The sequence below is a fragment of the Balaenoptera physalus genome (genome assembly GCF_965194825.1).
Source record: "Balaenoptera physalus genome assembly, chromosome: 13".
Taxonomy (NCBI): Eukaryota; Metazoa; Chordata; class Mammalia; order Artiodactyla; family Balaenopteridae; genus Balaenoptera; species Balaenoptera physalus.
The window spans coordinates 36,818,148-36,842,146 of NC_138892.1; the positions used below are offsets into that span (position 1 = coordinate 36,818,148).

Below are 23,999 nucleotides of genomic sequence, written 5' to 3' on the forward strand. Positions count from 1 at the left end.
AAGCTTCTTCTTTTAGTGTTCACTGATGAAAAGTCAAACTCAATATTTTAACAATTTTCTCCAGTAATTACTTTTTAAAATGAAATTTAATATATATAAACCATGCTGGAGAAAAACAGACTACAACATTAACAGAAAGTTCTGGACTTAAAAAGTTGAAAGAGCTGGATTTTCAAGTTCTTCTCCCACTACAGACATATGTTGAAAATTTCTGATCTGGAGAGTCACTTGAAAATTCTGAACTTCTATTATCTTAGTCAAATGTATTGGGATCCATTCCTACCTCACAGGAGTTAGATAATGACCAAAGAAGATCAGGGTCTGAAAACATTGGGTTAGATCATAAATTGTTTGATAAACGTAGTAAGAAGTTTTCAGGATTCTAATCTTGTTGATAGTAATACCTCTAAAAAATAATAAAGATAATTATAGTTTAAAACAGTCCACACTTCTCTGTGGGCCCAAGATGAAAAATGATCAGCTCTCATAATTTGGATTTCCTCAATTTGGATGTACATTCTATGTATCTTCTCTTAGCATCTAACTATGGTCCTAGTTCTGTCCTTGAACTATTCCCCAGGCACATGCCGTGCCTTCTGCCTCAAGCATTTTCTCTGCTTTAATGTTCTTTATTGCATCCCCTCAGTTCTACACTTTTGTTTGGAGAACTCCTACTCATCATTTAAATAAAGCTTACATGCACCAGGCATGGCTCTCCTGCACCCCAGCCACCCGGGTCAAGGCCCCTTAGTTGATACTGTGTCTCCTTTTAAAAACTAATTGTAATTGTAATTAAATCATTATTTTTATAATTTGTGCCTCCCTCTTCAGTTTGCAGTCTACATTGGAGCCTGTCTTGTTCCCTGTGGTATCCCTATGAAACTGAGCAGAATCCTGTGGCTCCCCACCCCAATTCCCACCCAAGTACAAAGGTCCCTCCATGTCCCCTGCCTCTTGTTTGTAGAAAAGCTGAAGTTTCCCAAGCCTCCCTGAGTCACAAAAGAGCAGGCTCAAGTAGTTAATGATAAGGACAATAGCGTCACAGAGTCTTTCAGTGTCTGATGCACATTCCTGAGTTGTTTTACAGATACTATAATTACTAGCAGAGGGGAAAAAGCTAACTGCATGATGACCAGATTGTAGCCATGACACAAGCTGCTCCATCTTGAGCAGTACTGAATCTATGGGTAGCACAATTCCAAGAACTGGCCTCAAGAGAATGGGATTAACACTGTTGCTCATAATAATCTATATCTTTGTGGGCATCAAAATAATTGTAGCTTGCTGTGCCCATATATGTAAGCAGGCAACTAAAATTGTCAGCAAAGAGATGCTACAGAGCCATGTCAACTACTTCTACTAGCCATGTCTTCTACTCCGAGAATATGGTGCCCTATGTCAGCATGAAGAAGTTGTAGAAGATGGACCTTCGTCCCTAATCCCATAGAAATGGAATGATGTCTGACAAATGGGGATTTGTAAGAGCTCTTTTGCCCCTTTCCTGTTTGTCTATTTCTGTTCCCCTTAAACCTTAATTATAGAAACAAGATCACTAAGTAACATTTAACCTAACTCCTGACTTATGCTCTACTGAATGCGCACAACACCTTGCCTAACCTGTTGATTCTTTCCCTAAATTAAAAGAAGTAGGAATGAACAATTAAGTAGTTAAAGAGGGCTTCCCTGGTGGCACAGCAGGAGACTGCTGGTAGCTAATGCAGGAGACACGGGTTCGAGCCCTGGTCTGGGAAGATCCCACATGCCGCGGAGCAACTAGGCCCGTGAGCCACAACTACTGAGCCTGCGCATCTGGAGCCTGTGCTCCGCAATAAGAGAGGCCACGACAGTGAAAGGCCTGCGCACCGCGATGAAGAGTGGCCCCCACTTGCCACAACTAGAGAAAGCCCTCGCACAGAAATGAAGACCCAACACAGCCATAAATAAATAAATTAAAAAAAAAAAAAAAAAAAAAGTAGTTAAAGAATGACTACCTTTCCACCCCCAGCAGCTCCCTTAGCGATCCTGCAGGCAGTCCACATGGGCAAGATAACATCTGAAGAAAGATCATGAGGGGTCAGCCAGCCTGCGTGCAATGGAAAACGATGCAGAGCTTGACCTCCTGTCTTGATGATTCGCTGAGGTTTTTCCCTTTAAAAACTGGCAAGGCTGAGCAGAATCTTCAGAGTTAGTTTTGGGACATGAGTCCACCTTCTCCCCAGATTGCCGGCCTTCTGATTAAAGCAACTTTTCCTTTCTACCAATACTTGCCTCTTGAGTATTGGCTTTTGAGCAGTGAGCAGCTGGACCTGAGTTTGGTAACACTTACATCTAGTACAGTGCTTGCTAAATACTGAACTGGAGGAAGAAGATCAGAACTTGTCACTATTGTTGGAAATGAACATCACCCAGAGAGAGGATCAATAATGAAGAAAAAGACACTAAAGTCTTTGCTCTTAGAAACATATGGTTAAGAGGTAGATGGGAAAAGAAGAACCGTCCAATGTCTACATAAAAGAGTACTTCTTCTCATTATCATTTGTCACAACCTGTTCCCTTTTAACTTTTTATGCTTTGGTGCTTAATATCTAATGACTTTCCATCTGGCCCAGATTTATGCATAGTAGGTACCTTATAACAAATATGTATTGGTTTTAGTTGTTTCAGTCTATATCAAATTTACTACTATGCATATAAAGAAAAGATTTATAATATATTCTTTCTGAAAAAATGGTTTTTCCAGTAATTCTTTAAAAAACAAAAGAAGACAAAGAAACAAGGACGGACTTGTCTTGACGTTCATTCTTTTGGCAGAAGCTTTCTACTGGAGCCAAAAGGAAATTCATGGAGAATCCCTTGAATAACAGGCCCACATGAGACATCAGGGCAGCAAATGTTCACCTTTGACATTTATAAATTAAATTCTGTAAAGAATAGACATGATTTGTTTTTTATGGACATGGGAGTACACTGTAAGCTTGATGAGATATGAATACAACATTATACTATTATAGCACAGTTTGAAACCTATTTTTTATACATTCCTTAAAATTTTTGATGAAAGACCAGTGAGAAATTAAGTATATATTAGACACAACATGAAATATGAGTTGGAAAACATTATGGAAGCCCACATCAATCCTTTCACTTTATAGATGGGGAATCTTAATCCCAGAGACTACAGGTACCACAGAGGCCTACATTTAACCAACTTATTAAACCAGTTTTAAAAACCTGCCTCACTTTCCTTCTTGTAAGCCAACATGAAGAAAAAAAAGGCAATCTATAATGCAATCCCTTCTCCCAAGACATAAAACTAGTGGATTCAAAACACAAATAACTACGAGTACTTTTAAATACTGCCTTCTAATTGCCATTGCAGCCAATATAAATTCCTGTAACTTCCTGTCTATTCCCAACTGAATGGCATAGTCCAAGTCACCTGTATCATTAACAAGCAAATGAAAAGCACACAATCACCCAGCAGAGTGAATTTCCAATAGAACAAAACTCACCAACTCGGGCATTTTCATTGGCATTTGCAAAAGCATTAAAAAAAAAAAAAAAGACTCAAAACATTTACCATTTCATTTACATTACATAAACACTCATTTAACATTAACATTTCATTCAAACATTTATTTTTAAGCTGAAGAAGTGTTATTATTCATTCAATCCATGGGCATAAATACCCTAAGAATATTCATAACCACTAAGTTGGAGAAGAACTGATATAAAAATCATAGTATGCATCTTCTTGGACAAAGAGCAAAACAAATTCTAATGGAAGAAACTTTTAGTCAGTTTTGGAACCTCCATCCAATTCTAAAATTAAGAATATATCTGAGCTCAACATTTATTGCACATTACTGTGACATGGCAATATGCTAGATATTGATGGTGCAAAAATGGAAAATAGGTCTTCCCTATTAATTACCTTAGAATTTTCTAAGGAAGGTAAGTGTATAATTTCATTTTAAATATTTGCATTCCCACAATACTCCCCAGCCTAAGCCACCACCATTTCTTGCCTGTGAGACAGCAATAGAGTTCCCTTCGCTCTACTCTGACCTTTCTCTGATCCTGTCTTGCCACATGGTCCCTTCCTTTGCTCTTAAAATAAAATGCGAACTCCTTAGCTTGGTTACAAAGGCCCCTGGGCTCTAGCCCTGCCTCCTCTCCAAGCTCATCTCCTCCCACTTTCCCGTCAGGTTTAATATGCTCCAGTCACATTAGCCTCTTTCTTTGTTGTGAACACAAGCTTGTTCTTGCCTGCGACCTTCGAACTTTGTTTCTTTTGTCTGAAATGCTCTTATCTGGCTCTTCAAAGAGTTGGCATAAGCTTTCATATATCACCTCCTCAAAGATGCTTAACCTGACTATTTGGTTTCAAGAAGTACCCTACTGCCCACCACATCACCTTCTAAAAATGACATCATCCTATTTATTGCCTACATAGCACAGACTCACTTTCTGAAAATACAACAGTGCTTTGCATCTTATACATATTAAAATTAATAAAAATCCTTCCTTAAGAATTTTAAGCTAAGTCATGATTTATATGAATTCGACATTCTAAAACTGCACAGAAGGGCTGACTAATCAAAAATATCTATCTACCTACCCAGCCACCTATCTACCTACTTGTCTGTCTCTCTATCTACAATGTTGTGAAAGAAATAGAATACATATTATAGAAGAAAAAGCAATGATGGTTATCAAGGGACCCAAAATTTAGTTACTTACAGCTAACTTGGGCAAATCAACTTCATCTCTCCTGGTTTCAATCTACTTATTTGTACAACAGGGGTTATATTAGATAATTTTAAAAGAACTTTTCAGTTCTAAATTTTAGTCATTTGAAGCAGACTTTTTCCAAATAAAAATCATTAATATTCCTTTAAATGTACATTTTTAAATAACCTGAGCACAGTGAGATAGGAATATGAGGCCCTCAGCTTTGGGCTTCCTGTCTGTTTGTAGGTTATTTTGCCTTAATTACTACTTTTTGATGCCTCATCTTCAGTCCTTTCCATTTCCTATTCCAGAGTGGGGAAAAAATACTGAAACTATTTCATAAAAATATATTGAATTATGCACTCATTCCTCCCTTAGAAAATAAATGTACTTCTAATAATAGGTATATGCCAAAAAATTAAAATAACCCAAGAGTACTAAGAAGAATCAGTTTTACACATGCATTTACAGAACATCTATCACTGTTTTCCAAATAACATACACAATAAAGAATCTGTTTCACTTTCTGTTAAAACTAAATCCCAAAATTTCTCATTGGAGTAATACTCCTTATTACTACCACTGGAAAAAAAATTATTTTCAGGAGAATACTGTAATATAAAAAACAATAATAAATAAAAAGATAGAAGTGGGTAAAGACAGACAAGTCAGAATAATAAATAAGGGGGCTATCTCTTAAAATTAATAAATAGTGACTTTTTTCAGTGGCATTTCAGATGAAGCAATGATGAAGTTTAAAGGAACTGAATGTGAAAAATCTAAAGCATATAATAAAATTATGGGAAACAAGCTTAGAAGATGCAGTAAGTAGGATTAGTTTGAGGTACAGAAAATGCAAGCACCAAGACAGGATAAAAAATTCCTATTTCATAAAATGACCAGAGGTCCTTTAGCACTCATAGAAAATAATCAGGGAATTACTTTAGCTCAGTAGGGGCATCCAAAATAATATGCATGAGAAAATCCTAATTTAAAATACTTCATATAAGAAAACCTGAGGAAGTAAACTAAATTCTGCAGCAAACTTAAATTAGTTGACTACTATTTTTAACATGGCAATAAAACTGCATTGTGAAACAAAATCAGGAGTGGTGATGCAATAAGTTGTGTGAAATTACATGCTATGTTATGCTGGAAAGATAAAGTATCACAACCCTAGCTTTATAAACATATACATACAATATAAACAAATGGACCAGTGGTTGGTTAAGTGTATCCTCCATTTTTTTATTTCCATTTTCCACACTCATAGCCTGTCACTGATCTATTTTTACTAGTTGGGAAATGGAAGAAGAAATTTAATATTATACAAGCATATTAGCTTTATTTTCCCAAGATTTTTCATTTCCATCCATCTTTAAGTTTACTACTTGATAAAACAAACACATCAAAGCCAACAGTGGTCAAAAATGTGTTTTTATTTTCCAAGGGATCAGCAAAAGTAAATGCTTTTAGGCTCCTTGAAAGCCAGTCCAAACGCAAATATGGTAGAAATCAGCACATCTTACCCGACACCAAACCAGCTATATACTTCGCCTCACTGAACACATGACTCACTACTAATGACAGCATGGAGTGTGACAGAGTTGTCATGTAACTTCATTCCAGACTGATTAAGATAAACCAAGTGAGAGACACATCCTTTACAGCCTTTATAGTTTTTATCCTTGACCCCAATCTCAGGCATTTAGAGTACAGGCTGGGGTAACTCCATATCTTCCAGAAAGCAAGACTCTGAGGCCAAAATGTAAGCCTCTAAAATTTCAAAATGATACATTCAGTGAGCAATACATTATCATTTAGAATGAAAAGAGAGCTAATATTTTAATTATATACCATGCATCAGGCAAGGAGCAAGATGATTTTCTGACGAGACCTCATTTAAACTCCAAACTGAACTTGAAAAAAAAAGAAACAACAACTGTGAAAATACCTTGCCCCACTGAAGTCCTATGAAAATTACTAAAAGTAAACATAAGGCATAGCCCTTGTTAACGTGACTGCTTTGAACAAGAAGGCAAGACTATAGCATGAGGCTACATCTACAACAGCAAAGTCAATGTCCTCTCAAAATGTTCTTTGCCAGCACAACCTAAATCTCATATCAACATTCACTGTAAACATGGGGGACATGGAAAAAAAACTATCAACCACTCACCATAATGCATGTAACAGTTTCCTTTGGTGGGGTCCAGCTCAATAGCCTTCAAGAAGAATTTTTCAGCCTCACTCTTACGACCCTTGAAAAACAGAGAAAATGGATGATTCAGCAGCGGATCATGAGGGATTCTTCACCTCCTGGGCCCAAATGAAGTAGACTAATGTCTACTTAGTAATCCTCATCAAAAAACAGTGTTTTGTTTTTATCTAAACGAGGATGATCAAAGAGAATATGTTGAGAGAGAAGACTGAGGTCAGAATCCTGGGAAACATCAAGATTAGAAGAGACAGTGAGAGTGAGTTCATTAAAGACGTCAAAGAGAAGAGACCAGGAGAGCAAGAGAAAAAAGGGAAAAAATGGTTTCACGGAAACCAAAAGGATAAGAGAGTTTTCAGGAATGGTGGGAAACATATTTTCATTTTCTATTTTATTTTCTCCCTTTGATCTGTTTCTCTTCATTCATTTATTCATTCTTCCTTATAAGGAATGATGACTATGTTAGCTTTGAGATGATTTTGTCTTAATGTTCACTTTATTCTATTTATTTATTTATTTTTAATGTTCACTTTATATAGGAAGAAACTAAGTCACAATTTGTTGACTCTCAAGCAACTACTGCTTATCCTTGCTACTGTCATTCAGGACTACAATACTGCTAAATCAGGATTTAATCTAAAGCTAGATATTCTCCCTAGCTACAGTTTTAAGTAAACATTACCATAATCCTCAGAAAAAAAAATAAGCAAAAAGTAGGGGCAAAGGCTTATATGCAACAAACTGATTTTTCATGAAATAATATCATAATCCAGGCAGATTCTAAAACTAGACATTCTTTGCTGTGCTATAGCTTCTGCACCAAAATTGACTCTAGAGTAACAAAAAGGGGTGACTCAAGGTAGGAAAACAGCCCAAAGAAGACCTTTCCTAAAACAGTTCTGTCTCGTCCTGCAAGGTTAAAATGAAGATCTATGCTAACTGGGTAGAAGCAAGGCACAGGGTGGTATCCAGAAGCTGTGGGTCTAGAGTCAAGAGAAACAATCTTATCTGTCTGTTCCTTCTAATTTAAACGCTATCTACCACATAAACTTCAGGTGATGTTGTTCTTTCCCCTTCACATATATTTTTTAAAATCACTTTTAAGGAGACAATTCTTCCAAAGATAGAGGTGTATAGTTAAGCTAATATTCTAAATTTCATGCAACTTTGACTCATTTCTCCATATGACTTCTCCTTTTTATTCGTTCACTTAAAAAATTCACTCTGTTGCCCTCTTTCCTTTTACTAATGCTACTCCAGTCAATAACTCCTCTTTAATTCACAAGGCTTGTCAAATTTCCAATAATTAAAAATTAAAAATCTCCTGCGATATTTCTCACAGCACTTTAAGTTCAAAGGAAAGCACAGGCAAAATACTTGCTACACATATCACACTTTGATGAAGTTAGTAAGAATTAGCAAGAATCTTACCCAGTTAGGATTCACTAAATGATCATGCAGTTAAGAGCACAGATGCCAGGAGGCCGAGCAGCTCTCACACTTACGTAGCTACGTGAACCTTGGAAAATAATTTCATCTCCTAGTTATAATTTTCTCTGTTACAAAAAAGAGGGCAGGTGGACAACAGAGGATTTTTAGGGCAATGAAACTATTCTGCATGATACTGTAATGGCAGATACATGTCATTATACATTTTTCAAAACCCATAGAATATACAACACAAAGAGTGAACCCTTATGTAAACTATGGCCTTTAATTAATAATAATGTATCAGTATTAGCTTATTAATTGCAACATGTACAACATGAGCTCAAGTTGATACAACCAGAGAAGCTGTATAGGAGGGTGGGAGAGTATATGCCATTTCTGTACCTTTTGCTCAATATATTTTTTGTAAACCTAAAACTGCTCTAAAAATAAAGTCTATTATTTTTTAATGAGGATAATAAAATCTATTTCATAAGATTACTGAATTATCTGAAAGGATACACATGAAGTAGCTAGTACAGTACATAGGCATATTCTGAGTTTATAATAAATGTTAACTATTATTTACATGTAGATATATATATACATATACGTATATAGTATGCAATAGAATGCAGAGTTCTGAATGACAAAGAATACGTTTTATTATACACACAGCCTCAAAACACATGCTTAGCCTTTAAATCACCGCTGGAAAATAATGTACAAAGAACTTGCAGAAGATGATAAAAGAAAGATGCAAAATGAAAACTATCATTGGTAAAGAGTCTGTACAAATATTATATGCAAAAATATAAAAGGGTCTGTGAACTTTCTTCCACTTAAGTTTTAAGGACAGAAGAGAAGAAAGTGGCTCATTTATCAATGTCACAGTAAACAGCGTAGTAAAATTCTTATGTGTAGTCCACTGGCAAAGCAACAGTATATAGCTTTAAAAAATAAATCAGAACTCAAAGGCCAGTAGTCTCAGGTTACTCAAATGAACCAGGTTATTAAAGACAGTGAGTCCCACCACCTCCTAGATACAAAACAAATACATCAAAGGTCAGAACATTCTTTTTTGGGGGAAGTATCAAACCATCATGCAAAGACCCATTTTTCTACTTTGACCACTATTTGGTCAAGTGCCAAATTATGAGGAAAATAAAATTCTCAGGACACTATATAAAATTAATTCAAGGGGCTTCCCTGGTGGCAAAGTGGTTGAGAGCCTGCCTGCCAATGCAGGGGACACGGGTTCGAGCCCTGGTCTGGGAAGATCCCACATGCCACGGAGCAACTAGGCCCGTGAGCCACAACTACTGAGCCTGCGCGTCTGGAGCCCGTGCTCAGCAACAAGAGAGGCCGCGATAGTGAGAGGCCCGCGCACCGCGATGAAGAGTGGCCCCCACTCACCGTAACTGGAGAAAGACCTCGCACAGAAACGAAGACCCAACACAGCCAAAAACAAATAAATAAATAAAATTTTAAAATGCATTAAAAAAAATTAATTCAAGCAGATGCATAAGCCAACCAAACACACACATCACTGGGTCCTAGGAAGGGTGGTAAGGAGGTCACACTATGTTTAATCAGGCTCTTTTCACTATTATTGTTATAGAGGGGTAGCAGTTAAGAAAGTGGAGAAGAAAAACATCATGGCTCAGCAGGTTTTTCTTGGAGTCTTTTAGATTATGTCAGCATTTTCTACAAGCAAGCGTTACGGAGTAGCCTCTGGTTATATGAACTTCTCACATCAAGCATCGTTACTCATTTTGTATATTGGTTGGGATGTTTGGACACAGGTGGTGGCTGAGAAAACGAAGAAAAAGGGGCTGTGGTCAGCTGTGACAAATAAGGGAAATGTGAGTGGAGAGGTTGGGTTTCCGCTGCCAGAGCTATGACTTATTTGCGTGTTCACTTGTTTTTGTAGGTTAAAAAACTTGTATCGAACGCCTTGCGCTGTTCTAAGTACTGGGGATATAACCATATAACTGAACAACACAGACTTTTCGCTTGCAAGTGCTAGTTGCAGGAGGCACATAGCAAACAAATAACCCAATAAGCAAGGGGATCAGTCATAGAGCACTGAGGGCTAACAATGAATTTCTTCAATTCTCATTGAGAGAACCAGCCCAGAGCCAGACTAGCCTGTGTTTGAATCTTGCTGCTTCTACTTATTTAGCTGTGTGACTCTTAGTCTCTTCTTTCTCATTTGGAAAAATGAACATAATACCAATTTTGAGGGGTTGCTAAAATCATAAGTCAAAGGGAAATAACTAGCTTCGGACCTGGCATAGAGAGCGCTGACATTCTTTGATTTTTCTTCCATCTATCTCCTCAAAAAAATTTTATTCTTTCCACCTTGAATGCCACTGTCTGGTTCCTAATTACCAAAATTCAAAAATCCTTTGCAGAATTTTATGTCATGGTAGAAACTAAATTTCACGATTTTCCTATAAAATGTCTCTCATTCGCAATACCTCCCCCTCCCCCAAATAAAAGGCTCTTCTGGCTCACATCTTTTTTTTAAATATTCTTTTTTTAAAAAAATAAATTTATTTATTTTATTTTTGGGTCTTCATGGCTGCATGCAGGCTTTCTTTAGTTGCGGTGAACAGGGGCTACTCTGTTGCGGTGCGGGGGCTTCTCATCAAGGTGGCTTCTCTTGTTGCGGAGCACTGGCTCTAGGCGCACGGGCTTCAGTAGTTGTGGCACGCAGGCTCTAGAGTGCAGGCTCAGTAGCTGTGGCGCACGGGCTTAGTTGCTCTGTGGCATGTGGGATCTTCCTGGACCAGGGCTCGAACCTGTGTCCCCAGCATTGGCAGGCGGATTCTTAACCACTGCACCACCAGGGAAACCTCTGGCTCACATCTTGAATGTTACAATAGATTTCAGATTTCCTGACTCACTGAACTTCATTTTACCAGCTTAATAATACTTAAACAGAACTGTTTTCATGTTATGCCATTGCTCAAAAATATTTTAATAGCACCCTGTTTCCACTCATTTTATTTAATAACCAGTCTAATTTTCAAAATATTTCACAATCTAGTTCAAATCTTCTTGGATAAATTCCTGTACCTTATCAGGCCAATTTCCTTATGTACCTTAACTGTAGCTCCTATGTTCTTCCTTAATTATTTCTTCTGGTCTGTAATGTTATTCTTTTTTTTTTTCATTCATTCATATATATTTTATGCTTCAAGGCTTGGTTGAAAGCCCACGTTTTTATAAAGCCCTCTGTGATGGCTCCAACTCCCAGTAATTTCCCTTTTCTTTTAATTGTGCTTATATGATTATTTTTTTAGAGTCATTACTATCACACTGGAGTCACACAACTTGAACCCTACAATACTAGACCAAGGGCTTTCATTATAAACTAAGGTGGTTGGCAAGTAGAATTTCAAATTTGCAAACTGTAATTCTCGGAAAGTATTTACAGCTTGTATATAACAATTTGGTGTATTCACGCAGAAGTCAGTTAAAACAGCAAAAACCCAGTATGCGGAAGCAAAGAGCAACTGACAGTGCAAAAGATTAGAAAGTCAATATCAAACAGACCTATAGGAATACTTGGCAAATACTTTAGAAATTTTACCATCAGAACTTTGAACAATTCTAGATTAGACATTCTCTGCAGTTAGCGTATTAGTGCTGATATGAAGAATTAACTGGTTGGATCTGAGGCAGCATAAATGACTATGGGATGAAGGGAAAGAGCTAGAAAGATGAGAAAAGAGGAGAACTGAATGGAACCAGTGCAGAGACATATTCCTGGCAAGGGCTGCATGAGTAACTAGGGGTTAGGGATTTGAGATTATCAATATACTTATCCTTATATTCGTATAATATTTGTAGCACTCTACTGAATATTAAAAACAGATTCAAGATTAATATCATTTAAACTCATGAAAAAAGGCATCCTCAATCAGGACTAGGCTTGGTCAGGTCCTCTTCTGACTGGCAGCAATAAAACATACACATGTAAGATAAATATTCAGTAAAGTTTAGATAGCCTGTTCAACAGCATAAGATTAGTTTTCAGCACATTTATTTTGTTTTCTAATTAAACTGTATGCTACTGCGCCTGTTCAGAAAGAGGTGCCCACCTGAGCGGGTATACAAGGCAAACAGTTTCTCTTCTGAGGGTTGATCAACGTTTTTTCCAACTACAAAGTGAAGAAATATAAAAACAGATACTTATATATTTACACACACACACACCCCAAACCTGGAGCTCCTACTCAAGGAAGAACTCAGTAGTATTAAACATGAGAAAATTTTATACTATTAATGGCTTCAGCTTGAATTGTCTTATTTTTAAAAGTTAACCATATACCAAATTTTGTACCTATTTTTGGTAACAAATCACTCATTATATCTACCACCCTACACACAGTGTGTTTTGATGCCACAGCTCAGAACTGCTATTTTATTGAATGACCTGAAAACATCAAGACTTTGCATTGTTGCATTGCATTGTAAATATATATATAAATATATAATATAATTAGTGTACTAATCTTGTCCTCTAAACTAGATTACTCCCATAAGACTTTACTTTTTCATCTATAGCCATCCAAGTGTTCTATAAATATAATTACCAGTCAACAACTGAACAGGCTACCACTATTTTCTTGTATACAACTTAATAGCAAATAGTTACTCCTTAGTTATTTAGTTCACATGGTTACATGTTTTCAGTAAACTACAGAGCTATGAATAAAGCAGTGATGTCTACACTTTACTTCTGGAAACTGTCACATGAACCAAGGTCTATAAAACTATAAAAAGTGTTCCTCAGAACTAGCCTGATTCTCAACCAAATATTTATATCCTAATAAGGGACTACCTGTGTCTTCAGCATTGGTAGGAACACCAGTTAGAATAATATAAAGAACAAACCAGAGGATTTCCCTTAGGTGGCCCTACTCATATTTAGAGGCTGCTGTAAGTTTAGTGTAAAGAGTCTCCTTCTGCAACTGTGTATCCAGCAGTCACTCCCATACGTAGTGTCTACTTTGGGGGAAAGTCTGACAATGGTGAATGTCAGTCATTTTTCACAACCAATGAAATCACATCTTCATTTCACATTCAAGAGTGTATCTACACAGATAAGAAATAAGAAAGGGAAGCAGCCAATAAAATGGGTCCAAAAGCTTATATGTAGTTTGGTAAATGTGTTGTTTACAGCTGCATTATAGTTTAATGAGTGCAAAAGGAAAAGCAATCAAATAGCCTTGAAAAATTAATTTGTGAAGACCACCACTTACAAATAGAAGAAGTGTTGTTTCATGGTCTATCTTAACATCACAGTGTTTGTATGTGAAGTGTCTTCAGGATAAAAAAGGTTTTCCTCATCACAAGAAAAATATCATTAAAAAAAAAATCTAACAGTTGAACTAATTCTTACTAACCAAGATGATTTACATCAAACCATTTAGTTCTAAAGTCCCTCCAAGTCATTATATATAATCAGCCAGAGATAACCTTAGAGGCAAAGTGAAGGGACAGGGGCAGTGGTAACTTTCATGATGAAATACTTTATCTCCATACTACTAAAATATTTCCCATCAAATTATCAGGGGCCTAAAACTTGACCATGACATTCTTTTTTTTTAGGGATAGAATAGCATTTCTTCTGGAAAGCTTTAAAATATAACAGAATAAGGCTACCATAAACAAAAATGAATGTGGCTAAATAGCTTACTGATAATAGTTTGTGTTTCTCCTCCCTGAAATGTCCCTCAAGTTTCACTTTCTATAAATGTCAGGCCTTTTCCTGATCTCTTTTCCTAAACGTCCCAAAGCAGAAGCTGCCTGAAAGATACCTGGAGTATACTGTCATAAGCCTAAGCTCACGGAAAAGGCATGTCAAATGACATTGAGGGCAGCTAGTGGTGACAGGGAGTGCCCTCTCAGTGTCCAGGGGCTGCATCCAGAGTAGGCGTTGAGACCTCAGCAGGGAGGCATGGCTCTGGGGTACACCTAGAGCAAGGCTGGACCCCAGAACCACAACTCCCAACCTGAGCAAAGCTTCTCTGAAACCCATCCTGGGTCCTACTGCAGAGCCATCAGACTTCAAGGTGAAGAAATCTGCTCAGACCAAGCTGCCCAGGGCAGCCTCCTTCCCAGCTTTTTGAACACCGTTAAGCCTCCCAGATTTAGGTGAACTTTTGGAAGGGGAGGAGGCCACAAAACTGGCTGAAATGAAAAGGCGGACCAAGTGGGATGAAAGACTGCAGTGGACTGAATTTCCCTCAAAGAAGTTAAAATGGATCACCCGCGTGCAGCTGGGACTCTGGCTCGAATGTCAGACATGTTACACGAGCAATAGGCACAAGTAAGCAGTTTGCAAATACCAAAAAATAATGTTCGATATCCCTGTAAAAACATATTAAACTTACTCAATATTCAGTTTACCGAAAATGTAAATTAATACATTGAGATGTTATTAATCATCTATCAGTGAAGTTGCCCCAATATTATAGAACTCAGTATTCCTGAGGGTTCATAAAAACCAGCACTCAGCTAACACACAGCTAAAACATAGTAAAAGATAGTAAGATCTTCCTGGGAGCAATCTGATATGTATCAAAGCTCTTAAGTCATAGGTATAGCTTGGCCAAGCAGTTCTATCTCTAGGCATTTGTCCTAAGGAAATATCTGTAAATACCGAGAGGTAGCTATTTATTTTCACTGCAGTATTGTTTATACAAATTCAGTGTCTACCAGCATAGACCTGGTTAACCAAATGTCATTTCAGTGAAATATTATGTATCTACTAAAATGATTTTGTAGAAATTATTGAAACTACAAGAGATTTCCATGATCTGTTGCTAAATGAAACAAGCAGGTTGTAAGTTTCTGTTTATGTCCTAATTACATTTAAAAAACAAAAAGAATATTTTAAAAAGGAGGCTAGCACTACCTGTATCACTGGCTCATTTTACTGCAGGATTTCAAAGGTGAATGAGAGGGTTGGTCCTTTGGTATTTCAAGACTGACAGGGAGGGAAGTACACTTCTAGATTAGACTTAAAAAATAGTGCTGTGTTAGTGTCAAACTAAGTGTCCTGAGAACACAGAACAACTTAGTCTACTGAAAAGGGAAAGAGAATGCTTCAGAGATGTGACTTTCACTCCACAGAAATGGATTAAGCTCCTGCTATGTAACAGGCTGTATTCCAGATCCTGGTAATCAAGACGAAATTCCTGCCCTTTTGCAGTTCACATTCTGGTGGTGAAATGATAGTTCACACACGAGGAGGTGACTCTGTCTGTCTGAAGTAGTTGGTACAAAAAAAAAAAAAAATAACACAGGCTAAGGGAAGAGAGCAACACACACTGGGGTGGGATGATGTCTGATAAAGTGGTCAAGAAAGGCCTCTGGTAACACTGGAGAAGTGACCTAAGTAAAGGGAGTGAGTGAACCATGCAAAGATGTGGCAAGTTTGGAATTTTAGGGACTAACAAGAAAACCAATATGATGGCAGGGGAGTAAATGCCGCAAAGAATCACAGGAAATGAATGTGAGAGACAGGAGCGACCAGACTGTGTAGAGCAAAGTAGGCATGGTAAGGAGTTGGGAATTAATTTTTCTTTTTTGGTAGTAAAAAAAATCACAGTTTCAACATCGGATGCCACATGTTGCTTTGACTCATATCATTTCCTTGGTGTTAACCAGCAAAGCATCAAACAGCCTCTGGGAACTGCACAAAATATGGAACACCTCATCAACGTGTGTCATCCTTGCGTGGGGGCCATGCTAATCCTCTCTGTGTCATTTCAATTTTAGTGCACATGCTGCTGAGGCAAGCCCTGGAATTTCTTTTGACTAGGAAGGAACACGACAGAGGATTTTAAATAGAGGTACAACATGATCTCACATATTTTTACAAAAACACTGGAGATCTTGGCTGGAAAACTGACTGTAGGGGGCACAGAAAACAGGGAGACCACGTAGAAGGTTATTAATACTCCATGGCTAAGACTAGGGTGAAAGAAGTGGAAACAGTGAGATGTGGTTAGATTCGGAATATCTCGCAGATAGGTGAATGATGGATTGGGTATGTTCTGTTTGATTGAAATGCTAGGGCACGAGAGTATGGAGGACTAATTTAGAAAGACTGGCCAGAAAGGTCACAGACCAAGCCTTGGCAAGAACACCAGATATCTAGTACCTTCCCTGAGAAGAAAGTAAAAGAAAACTTGGAAGAATGCCAAGAGGAGAGCAAAAAAAAGGGCAAAACCAAAACCAAAAAACTCTTCTATTTCAATCATGTTTTCAATAAAAGAGAAGAAAAAGATTTTAAATAACTATTTAAAATAAGTAGCTTGCTTTCCATAGATACTTAAAATATTTGATTAATAAAAATTAAATTCTATGTTGCTTTCTACACAGCTTTGACATTAGGAGTTAAAAGTTAGATTTTAAGGTATAAATACAAATAGCTAATTTCTGAAACATTCTATAACTGAAGGTGTTTAACTTATTCAGATTTCTTGTTATATAACAAGATTTTACTTCCTTTCTACATCTGTTCACTTGTATATTTTCCCTTCAAGCTTAAAAGAGGTCATCCACACACACTGTAATAACATTTCAGTGGAAGGTAATTAATTTGATAGGCTACAACCACATCTTAAGCTCCATCTGGGCAAATTGCTTAGGCTGTTACATTGCACTGCTGTACTAAAGTCAAAGTCAAGTTAAAGCCAACATCTTACTACAACTCTTCTCCATCCATAGTATCAATTTATGAGAAGAGAATTCGATATTTTATTAAAATGTCTAAGGAAGTTGCGGTGAAGTAAGCAGAAATTTTGTTTGGATCAAATGTATAATTAAATTGCAGATAAATGTATCCTAAAATTTACTTTAAAATTATGTAAATCATTTTTAAATATCAAAATCAGCTATTTTTAGACTTCAGAATAATACACAGAATTTATCTTTGACTCACAAATTAAATAGAAAAATATCTGTTTGTAATTAAAACAATGAACTTTTAGCAGTTCATTAAATTTATCTGTTGATTTCCTTAATCCAACAAATATTTATTGGGAACTGTGTTAAGCGCTAGGATGAAAATGGTGAATAAGGACATAACCCTTGCCCTCCTGAAGAGTCCAAAACTGTAGCTGTTAGGAGTACAACACAAATAAGGGCTGTACATTTCACTGAGAACTAGTTGAAGTATTCAGGAAAGGTTTCCAAAAGAACTCCTGCTTGCTCTAACAATCTGAGAGCTGTGTATGATTAACTAGTTGTATGATCTAGTTGGAGGGTAGACAAAAGTATCTGAAGTAGAGACACAGCAAAGGTAAAATCTCTGTAGCAAAAACACTGCATGAGCCCAGGGTGAGGGAGACAGAGAGAAGGAGTAGAGGTGGGCCATGCGAAAAGGTCGGAGGGGTAGAGCCCGCCTGGCGAATAGATTACATGAAGGAATTTGTCCTTATCTGCTTTGTCAATATCGCTCTGAGGGTTGTGTGGATAACGGTTGTAATGGGAACAGAAGGGATGCAGGCAGATTAATCCAGGCTTTTAAAAGAGAGTGATGGGGCTGATAATGGAGATGAAGATTAGTGGACTGACAGAAGGGATATTTAGGTAATACAGATAGGATTACATGATGGATAGGAGAGGGATGGGGTGTGAGATAGAGGTCACAAAGGTGACCTCTAGGTTTCTGATTCTGAAACTGAGACAAAGCTGGTAAATAATAGAAAAAGAAAGACGAGATTAAGGGGGGAAGATCATGAGCTCAGTTTTGAGAACTGTAGAGACTGAGGTACCTTTGAGACATCTGAGCTGTCAAAGATGTGGTGTGTTAGGTTGACTCAAGAGGCCTGAGGTAAGGTGAAAGAGTATTTCAAGAAGATAGAAGTAGTCAATTATGTCAATTGTTGAAAATATCCAGTGGATTTAATGACACAGAGATCATTGGTAAGTTCAGTAAGGTGTATTTCTATGGCATAATAGGTCTTAAAGCCGGAAGGAGTGGGGGGGAATTTGGGGAGTGGAGCGAGAAAATGGATACCCTCAGTCAATAGTCTGGCTCTGAAGGGGAGGGAAAGTGACCCTGTCAGCAGAAGGGAATGAGACATATTGAGTGTTTTGAAAAAGAAAACAGAAAGTCAAAACATAAATCACAACTGGGCATAAAAATTAATGCGTAGGGCTTTTTTCTCCCCTTAGTTTAATTGAAAATTAGAAGAGAAAACCTCAAAATTCCATTTTTAGAGTTCTTAGGTAACTTTCCAATTATGGTCATGGCCAAATTTAAACCAGTCCAGAATTCTTTAAACTGTGTCTTTTCCTCCTGGGTGCCCTAACAGCACTTGATTCCTGCTTTTGTTGTGACACTTACCATATGTACTCTAATTACCACTTGTAATCTCTTCTAATTGTAAACCACTTTATGGGAATTGTTTAGTCAACAATTTGCTAAGGGCCAGATGCATAGTAGGTGGTCATAAATTCATGAAAACGTTAAATATCTTGGAAAAACAAACACTCAAAACGCACTTCATAAACGCATGCTCTCATTGGGAAGTCCTGTTGCCTTAATGAGGGCGTAGGTTTCAGTGGGTAAATCTGATTACATCATGAGGCCCGAGTGATACCCAGAATGTCACCCCTGGCACTGTTGTCAACACCTCCTCTATACAAGGGGAAAAAAAGAAGGCACAATTTTTATCAGCCTTCTGTGGTCCATAAGACGGCACCACAAGTTCGTAGAAAATAGTTTCCAACAGGAAACTTTAGATGGATAAAGTGGTCCACGTGATCACCATTTAGGGAATCAGTGCCATTGGAAAGCCCCTGAATCTTAGCTATTAGCAACAACTCCAACCATTTTCTTGCGCTGTTTGTGCAAATGGGTGCTTCTTGCTTGTCATGAGAATTTGCTGGATCACTCCAGCCCAAACTGCTTAGCAACAGCCTGGAAAGTGGCTATGCTGATTGGTCCCCACAGAGCTGGCCTTGGCTCACAGAGCTCAGGGCTGACACTCGTGCTGCAGAAGTTTAAACCCCATGGGGATAGTCAGGAAAGCTGCGCTGTGAGAGTGGAAAAGCAGGAGCCCCAGCAACAGCTGCTTTGCAGCTGGGTCACAAAGGAGAGCAAGCAATCCCTCGACACCATAAAAGGTAGCGGATGATGGGAAGGCAATCTCTGTGCCTCCATTTGTCACTGGCAGGGTGCCACTGGCTCTCAAATCCAAATGCTCTCACAAGAGGATAAAGCCAGATGTAAATAATTCCCTAATTTTATACTTTTTTTTGGTAGAAATCTTCAGCAGTAAAGGACATAGAGGGTGATTTAATTTATTTAGACGCAAAATTCTTTGATGATTGAAACAGGGTGCTGAATAAAGCACTGGATTCAGTCACAGAAACCTGAGTTCTAATCTGGTTCTGATACCAAGAAGGTGAACCACCAAAGAAAACCCCTAATTTGGAAAGGTTTCATTTTTCTCCTTTGTCAATCAAAGGACCTGGGTTAACTGAACTCTACTGGTTACAATTCTCTGTTTAAAAAAGGGAATTCAATTCAGGGAAGTCATCATTGGTTAAAAATTCAGATTAAAGGCAAGTTAAGCTCTTAATTCATGTCATACTCCTTTGCTTCCATTGCCTTCCCAATTCATGACAGAGAAAAGGAATTGGCCTTCCCCCAGATCCAGCCAGCCGACACTGAGACTGGGGATAGTAGCTGAGACCTAAAATCAATTGTAGTTTAATGTACCAACAAATGAAACTAAATGAAGTTGGAATAAATGATCCATTTATCTTCTTCTGAAATGACTTTCAAAGTAAAGATACCTATCAAAGGCAGAATGTCCTAGAAAGGTTCTTACGCCAATTAGACCACATACATATTGAAAGTGTATACTGTGCTTCTGGTTTTGTAAGTAATTCTTGGAAGTAATTCTGGTTTGCCTGAAACTATTCTATGTCCACTGTTCCAGTGGAAAGATAACAGCACCCCGTTCCTGGTTTGAACAAATATTCTATAGTTACCCTAATTCTTGTTTCCCTCTTACAAGTATTCACCTAAATCAGATGAGTCCAACAATGGCTTTATGACGCTGAGATGTCCCAGCAGATGAAACCAGGAGGCTCCATTAGCAGCATCGGTGAGATCTCAGCTTTCTATTCCCGCCCCACTCCTAACAAAGAAGGCATGAACAAAGACATCCTTTCACAGCACAAGACCATGTGATCTTTGTCAAGAGTAATGAAATTTCCATTCATCTCTGCTTCCCCAAAACAGATTTTTCTGGGTGTCTGTTGTCCTAGCACGTTGCAATTTTACTTTGTCTTTACAGGTTATATGATAAGAATAGAAACATTATAAAAGCAGCTTACTATGTGCCAGGCGCTGTTCCAAGAGCTTTCTCTGTATCGTCACATTAAATCCTCATATTACACCTGAGATATTATTATTATCCATTTTACAGAATAAGAAACTGAGTGACAGAGGGGTTAAGTACCTTGCCCAAGGTACAGAAGCTTGATTTGGCAGAGCTGGGGTTCAAACAGAGACAATCTGGCTTCACAGTTTGTGGTATTGCCTTATCGACTTGGTTCAGAAGTTTACTACCAGGAATCATTACGTTATTTAAAGATGAGCTTTATGGAGTAGGTCCACCCATACATTCATGCACCCACCCATCCATCCCTCATCACGTATTCAGAGGGCATCTACCATATGCCTAGCATCGTGTCAGGCACTGAATAATGAAAGGACTGCTGCTCTTTAGACTGAATAATACGATAACTCTGGAAGTGGGCATTTACCAATTGCAAGATCATACTCGAAAGGGCTCTTGTTAGACATATGCATCCTACATAAGGAGAAAACAGAGACCAACGCATCTATTGTGCCTGAGTGAGTTCGGGGAGGTCTCATAAAAGAGATGGCATACTTCAGCTGGCTCACAGATGGAGGAAAAGTTGGCCAAGCATCAAGACAACAGACTACCTGCTAAGTCCAAGTGCTGGTGACTTACAAGTTCTCTTTACGAGATCCAAATTAAGAATATTGTTTAGAAAGTCAGTCTAATGGAGAAAATGTTCCTTGTTTTAACATTAGAAGGCCCTGTAGCTTACAAAGGTTCATTTGATATCAACCAACTCAAAACACATCTATTTGAGAAAATAAGGTTATTTAACAACTCCAGTTACCAAATTTCTACTTTCTGTCAGTCTAATGATTCTTGAGCCACCTTCTGTGAATAATAATTATCTGTGACTTACAAAGAAAGAAAGATCTATTGAAAACAGCATTGTTTAGTATGCAATGCTCACTCACTTTAATTTCTAGAGTGTGAAGTGACCAGAGGTAGTACATATACAATTACAGGAAACTTTAATCTAGGCAAAAATGGGAAAAATACACACACACACAAACACACACAGCAAATGGTCAGAGGCTGGCACATTACCAGCAGAACAAGTTTGTATGTATAAATACATATGACAAGCATATCGCCGAACTGGATCTTTCCCAAGTCCTAGCAGAATAGTGTGCAAGTAAGAAGCATACACACTTGCGTTTTGGCATTATCACAGAATAAGATTCTCTCTTTCTCTTTCTTACAGTAAGAGAAAATGCATAATGTCACAAGAAGATGTGGGTCACTAACAGGAAAAAGTCGAGTACAGAGGTGACATGGAGATGGAAAATAGAAAGTCTGAACTTCTCTGCCTCTAGATAGAAAATTTAATAGTGGTTCAGCTCAGGGCTAAATTATCACTGTCAACATCTCAGACCCTCTGGACCTTGGTAGCAAAAATGTGCCATGAAGGCTGCATAGAACTCATTAGACATCAACCTCCCAAATTGTCTTCGTCACAGTCTGCTGTGTAATTGACACCTGAGTCGACAGGTTTATCTGTGAGATTCAAGAGGGGCTGAATTGACACTCCCAATCACAAGAGCATCTTTAAAAGCCATGCAGAGGTCTACAGGAGGGTGGTGGAACACTCCTTGCATGACTGCTATAAATTAAAAGCAGCCTTTGGAAGAAACATATTGACCTATTCAACTTCTAAAAATGGAATACATGTGCACGTTGGGGTATATGGTGCCATGCCATGAAAAACACAAACATGGCACTTTGAAGACTTGGGGGAAAATATAAGCTATTAAATTACTAAATCATTTAAAGCGGTATTAATTTTTAAATAAGCATAGATATGTTATAAAAAGAGAAGCAACAGCATAGAGGAAAGATTGCAGGCTTAGGAAGCAGATAGGCCTGAGTTTGATCATCTCCTCAAGAACGATCCCTAAAATAGCCGGGCTACTTGGGCAAATTGTTTAATGTCTCCAGAAATTCAGCACCTTATAGAGATAAGATGATACCTCCTGATAAGGTTTATAACTGAGACAGTACATATCAAGCTTTTACAACAGCACATGGCATATAATAAGTGCTCAACAAATGTTAACTGTCATGATGACTGTGCAATAGGAGCAGCAGTAGCTCTCATGCAATATCTTAAAAGGATTAAATGAAGTAAAATACATTTTTGAAAGCATAGCACAGCAACACATTGTTAGCACGCAAAGAAAAAGTTCTCCTCCTAACTAGACCTCTTATACCTAAATCCATTTACTCAAAGGTGGCTCATGGAAGTAGATGACTATTTTTCATGTATTTTAAGCAGCACTCTTGTAACACACCCACGTTAAGAACTTTGTGATCCCAAATACTTTGCTATCAACCAAATTATCTCTTGTTCTTGAATGTCTTAGAATATCACAGGCAAAAATTGCCTTTGAGTTCAGAGAATTTGAAGAAAAGAGAAAACAGGGAAAATACCAAAGCTCGAAACTGAAGTTACAGTAAAAAGTACTTATGACCACTTCTGATCAAACTGGAAAACCCATATAAATACTGGTGACAGTTTAAGGATATATTTCCCCTTATTCAGAAATATGTACTTTCCAAAAGGTTCATTTTCACTTTGAAATCTTGACATGATTTGGCAAGCTCATGTTGAACTAGTTAGTGTGGCTTAAGCTGTTACCAATCTTAGAACAATAAGAAAGTAGAAGAATTATAGCTGACTCTTCACTATTGCAATATTCAGATACCTCGTATTTCATGGAAGCAAAACTTGAGTTAATCAAAATATCATTTTATTCAGATCTGTCCTTCTTCACACTTCTTTTTCAAAGTAAATGCCAAATATTATCATATTAATATTTTTTATTTTGTTTCTAAAAACATAATAATGAAATAAGAAGTACTGGATAGGCAATGGAGGGAAAATAAAAGGAAGTACAGACAACACCCAGAGAAGACATTATTTTCAGCAAATAGCTTTTGTACTGAAGGATAAGCAAGAAACAGAGTAGAAAAGACAGTTTTTGGTGTTGCTGGACTTACTAGATTAATGATCAAATGAAGTTAGAAAAGCATAAGGAGACTAAGCTAAGTGCCTAAACAAGGGTCACTTAAAATAAATCATATTACCTTTAAAAAAGATTTTATACAACAGGAAATATTCAGTCTTTCTGGGATAGTGACTGTTTTAGATTTGGGCGGCTTACAAGAATAATAGTAATCCATTCATTTCACAAATATTTGGATAT

The 23,999-nt window shown here is 37.6% G+C and overlaps 1 protein-coding gene across 8 annotated transcripts in view; it reads right to left on the bottom strand.

The window, feature by feature from the left end:
- TMTC2 (transmembrane O-mannosyltransferase targeting cadherins 2) overlaps window positions 1-23,999 on the bottom strand; it is an 874,097-nt gene that overhangs the window by 546,691 nt on the left and 303,407 nt on the right. For all 8 annotated transcript variants that reach the window (XR_014252178.1, XM_082418933.1, XM_082418934.1 and 5 more), the window contains one exon: window positions 6,914-6,995. Coding sequence is in view for 7 of the 8 variants with exons in the window: in XM_082418933.1 (XP_082275059.1) it covers window positions 6,914-6,995 (82 nt within the window). In the remaining variant the exon portion in view is untranslated. The remainder of the gene's footprint in view (window positions 1-6,913; window positions 6,996-23,999) is intronic.